General features: G+C 53.7%; 1 protein-coding gene across 1 annotated transcript; it reads left to right on the forward strand.

Annotated features, from left to right (window-relative positions):
* The first annotated feature begins 66 nt into the window (after nucleotides 1–66).
* Nucleotides 67–2,507, forward strand: CBY1 (chibby family member 1, beta catenin antagonist). The gene is made up of 4 exons (XM_005421848.3): nucleotides 67–289; nucleotides 1,012–1,117; nucleotides 1,192–1,307; nucleotides 2,136–2,507. Exons 1-4 carry the CDS (start codon nucleotides 110–112, stop codon nucleotides 2,214–2,216), a joined length of 483 nt encoding a protein of 160 aa, XP_005421905.2. The 5' UTR covers nucleotides 67–109; the 3' UTR covers nucleotides 2,217–2,507.
* Nucleotides 2,508–2,514: the final 7 nt, after the last annotated feature.

Consider the following 2,514-nt stretch of genomic DNA (forward strand, 5'->3'; position numbering starts at 1 on the left):
GGGGTGGCGGCCCGGACCGCCCCAAGTCGCTGTCTTGGCCTGAGAGCTGGGGGGCTCTGCCTGGGGAGAAGCTCACTGGAGAGAATGCGGGGCTCTGCCTGGGGACAACATGCCTGGGGAGAACATCACTGCTCTTGGCCCACAGCCTCAGAGCTGTTGTGTCTCTCCTGCTCCTTCAGGAGCCCGCCATAGGCCTAGCCAGCAGCGTGCAATGCCTCTCTTTGGGAACTCCTTCAGCCCGAAGAAGACCCCCCCCAGGAAATGGGCCTCGCTGTCCAACCTGCACCTGGTGAGTCCCAGCACCTGCACTTTGCTGTGGGAGCCATGTCTTGGTGGCAGGGGTGAGTGGCTCCTGCTGTCAGTGCTATAACCCTAACAAGAGCTCCCAGCTGCTTCTGGGGCTGGAAGAAGTTCTTCACCCAGAGGGTGGTTGGGCTCTGGAACAGACTTCCCGGGGCAGTGGTCACAGCACCAAGCCTGACAGTTCAGGAAGTGTTTGAACAATACTCTCAGGCACACGGTGCAGCTCTTGTGGACGGTTCTCTGCGGGGCCAGGAGTTGGACTCAATGATCCTTGTGGGTTCTTTACAACTCAGTGTATTCTGTTATTCCAACTGTGCTGCTTTCTTCCTGCAGTGCAGCACCATTCCTGATCACTGTGACTGCACATGAAGATAGAAATGGAATAGGTCAGGAAAGAATCATCATCACCACACCTGCAGTCCAGAACTGTGTCACTGAAAACCTCTCACCTGTGGTCTCCAAGTGCAGGGAGATGAGTGTGTAGATGGGAGAAAGTGCAGGGGTGGCAGTGAGAGCAGGGATGGCAGTGAGGAGAACCAGCCCTCTATTGCAGCAGTATGTGACCAAAGTAGTACATGCTGAAAGGTTCCAGGCTCCGGGGCCATTTGGACCAGCATCTTCCACTGGAATGCCAGTCACTAAGAAATGGGAGATCAGGGGGTGGCTCTGGAATTCTGTGAAACTCTGAGTGTGACCTTCTCCCTGCAGCTGGATAGATCCACCCGTGAGGTTGAGCTGGGCCTGGAATACGGCACCCCCACAATGAACCTTGCTGGCCAGAGCCTGAAGTTCGAAAATGGCCACTGGGTTTCAGGTAGAGTACAGCTCAGCTTGCTCTGGCCATGGTTGGCTGACAATCTGTATTTTGACCTCCTTCTTTCCTCCAAGAATCAGGAGGCTTCCTGGGGGATCGCAGGGAACTGCAGCGCTTGCGCAAACGAAACCAGCAGCTCGAGGAAGAAAACAACCTACTTCGGCTGAAAGTGGACATTCTGCTGGACATGGTGAGCCTTTGCCCAGCTCCTGCCTGCCCATAGCAGTGGGGATGCCTGGGCAAAGGGTGCTGGGTCCCCTGAACAGGGCTGCTCTCAGTGCACCCCACTTTCTGCTTTACCCTGTCGTGCAACACGGGTGTAATGGCAAGGTGACTGTGGGAGTAAAGCCTGATTCCCTCTGTGGAAAGAGGAGAGGGTTCCCCCCACATCAGAGCTTGTTGCGAACACTGTGACTGAGGAGAGAAAAGTCCCTGCTGTCTCCTGTTTCCCTTTCTGCACAGAACATGGCATTTTTCTTGCCACTCTATTCTCTTCCCTAACTATGAAACCGAGTTACAGCCACTGTTTCTGGTCATGGAAGATGAAAGCTTCCATCTGCTGTCATGAGGGGTGAGACATCTATCCTATGTGCAAAACTGTGGATGAAAGAATTTCCAGTAAATAAACCGAAATTCAGCCTTACCCAGAGATCACAGTTTTCATGCTTAAATCCAGGAGAGACATTCAGGGAAAGAGAACACACATCTGTTCGCAGTTAATAAGTGATTTAGCCTTTATGTCACTCTAAACAAATATTTTATTTCCTTACTCTTCACGTGTTTTAAAACTGGAAAATGGCTTTTGTGGCTGGAGCACTCAGCAGAAGCACTAGCTGCTCTCCACGTTTTCCAGGCAATCCCAGTGAAACATGACATGGCAGCTTCCCCCTTGCTCAACAGGAACAAATTGCCTCCTGCAGGACCTGGCTTGTGGCTGTAAATCTCGGTTGTGCTGTGAAGTTGGAAAAGCCTCACCAGCTTTTAACTCCCTCCTGTTGTTGTTTGCTGTGTGTTCCAGCTCTCTGAGACCACTGCCGAGTCCCACCTCATGGAGAAGGAGCTGGAGGAGCTGAAGCAGCACAGCCGGAGGAAGAAGTGAACAAGAGATGTCCCGGCTGGTTCTGGGTCTTGGCCCAAGGGATGCTGGGGCTGGCTCGGGCCTCCCAGCCATGTTGGTACTGTGTGAGGTACTTTGTTTCACGGGGCCACGAGTGCCGAGATGCCTCCAGCGTTGTGTGGTGCCGTGGGTACTGCTAATGGCTGGTTTGGCACCACAGCGCTGTTAATTAACACGATTTTCCTCAGAGCACTTTACTTGCTATGTTTCCTCAGCGCAGCCCAGCACAGGTACCCTCCTCTCTGAGGCAGCCGGACAGCCGGCGGGGGGGGCGGTCCGC

The sequence above is a fragment of the Geospiza fortis genome, unplaced genomic scaffold, assembly GCF_000277835.1.
Source record: "Geospiza fortis unplaced genomic scaffold, GeoFor_1.0 scaffold173, whole genome shotgun sequence".
Taxonomy (NCBI): domain Eukaryota; kingdom Metazoa; phylum Chordata; class Aves; order Passeriformes; family Thraupidae; genus Geospiza; species Geospiza fortis.